Below are 1,834 nucleotides of genomic sequence, written 5' to 3'. Positions count from 1 at the left end.
GTCTCCAACCATTATTAGAGATAGACTAATAAATGTTTCACTCGTCGTAGTAAGACACTCTTTGTCTCTAATTATTATATACATAACACGCTTTTTCTATATAATTCTTAGGTGATTGTTCATTATGGCGTTTCATTATTGCAAGCGTGTTTTCTTGATATATGAATAAAGTGGTTAGTTGTTATATTGACAACTTATCAATTTAATGATACACGAATAAGATATTTAATTGTTATGTACATATATTGTGTGTTGTACTAACATATTCATAATTATGGGTTTAAATTTTGCAGCAATTGATTTCTGTAAAACTTATGTATTTAATTTATCTACATGTGTTTGTGTTTTAATTTGGGATTTTAAAAGACGTTCATTGACAATAACATAACTTTATACCTACGTTTAGCTGACAGGAAAACTTACTTTGTATAAAGTTTTTATTCTATATAGTATATCATTTTATACAGATCCGTTCAACCTCTTTTTTTAAATATATTCATAATAATAGAAATACGGTGAATATCTGAATACAAAAATCTAAAGCTTAAGCCCACCCCAATATCTTATAGAATAATACTGATAATAACAGAAATTAACTTCATATTTCAAGTATAAGACGCAAAAAAATTCAATAAATGATAAATTATCTGTAGATTAGTCTTCTACTGAAGTATCTTTGTTTCGCTGAGTAGGAGCTTTTATCTTTTTCTGTGGGTTTTCAGAGGACGATCTCTCTTTCCTATAATGGGAACATAAAAATAATAGAGATCTAAATAAAAGAACTGTGGCTAAAGTACTAGTTAGCTAGTCATGGTTCTTATGCTGCTGCAGAAACGCATGGAAGTTATTACTCATTGGTCATGATGAACACACGGATAACTTTAAAGTAAGATAAGTTAAACAGGGAAATAAAATAGTTTGTGACATAAGATTAGAACAAGTTAACTTGTGATTCCCGGGCGTAACTAAAGAAAAAAAAAAGAGAAAAGAAAAAGGAGGAGCAAGCTTACGCTAACCAACAATGTTAAATCTGCACAAGAAACGAACCAATTAAAAAAATATAATGGTAAACCTGGGTTTCTATTTAATAAAGGCTTGTTGAATTATATTGCAAAATTGCCTGTACGTTTATGATTAGCAACATTACTTATTTTACAATTTTAAATGAATTAATCCGTGAATTAATAATTCTCGTTTCGTTTTATTTTTTTCCTGTGGTTAAAAATTGTGAAAGGACAGACGACGTGTTTCAAGAAATGGTTATTAACTTTTTGTACCATTTATCATAAATACCTTTAGAAAGACATAAGTTAAAAATGATTGGTTTTCCTAGAGATAACTGGATATGGTACGTGAATGACTTCCTGATGTTTTAATAAATGTTAAAACCTTGGTCATTCCCCTTAAAATCTTGTCGCGGAAGAGTTCGCGGTGGGATTGCGTGGTTTAATAGTTGACGCCTAACAGTTGTTGTTCATGTAGTTCAGTAAAATAAATAGTATCTCAACCACTACTGTGCCTGTCGCTATCGACCCTGATACATGCCAGTATGCAGACTGTCTCCTTCCCTACGCCGCCGTTAATTATCGACGGACTACCGCTCGACTTCTCGCCGCGGGACACAGCCAACTTCATCCGCTGCTACAAGCCTCAAGCCAGAGTATTCTCTGAGCGCACCCGTCGTCTAAACAAGGGAGGTATACTCCTCCATCCCAAGACACTCGAAGACTTCCGCTGCCTTCGCCAACCTTGGTCTTCAAACCCTCCCGTCACTTGCCAACCCCCTAAAAGCAATCCCAGTCTCCACACAATATTTCTCAGAAACGTCCATTTA

The 1,834-nt window shown here is 33.9% G+C and overlaps 1 protein-coding gene across 8 annotated transcripts in view; it reads right to left on the bottom strand.

The window, feature by feature from the left end:
* Nucleotides 1-423: 423 nt before the first annotated feature.
* The window catches only part of LOC106463347 (organic cation transporter protein-like), a 45,675-nt gene continuing 44,264 nt past the window's right edge, over nucleotides 424-1,834 (bottom strand). For all 8 annotated transcript variants that reach the window (XM_022390825.1, XM_022390820.1, XM_013923370.2 and 5 more), the window contains one exon: nucleotides 424-739. In XM_022390825.1, the coding sequence (XP_022246533.1) occupies nucleotides 655-739 (85 nt within the window). In that variant the 3' untranslated portion in view covers nucleotides 424-654. The remainder of the gene's footprint in view (nucleotides 740-1,834) is intronic.

The sequence above is a fragment of the Limulus polyphemus genome, unplaced genomic scaffold (genome assembly GCF_000517525.1).
Source record: "Limulus polyphemus unplaced genomic scaffold, Limulus_polyphemus-2.1.2 Scaffold1383, whole genome shotgun sequence".
NCBI classification, from domain to species: domain Eukaryota; kingdom Metazoa; phylum Arthropoda; class Merostomata; order Xiphosura; family Limulidae; genus Limulus; species Limulus polyphemus.
Note: the sequence above shows the minus strand (reverse complement) of the source record. Positions and strands in the feature narration are given on the sequence as shown.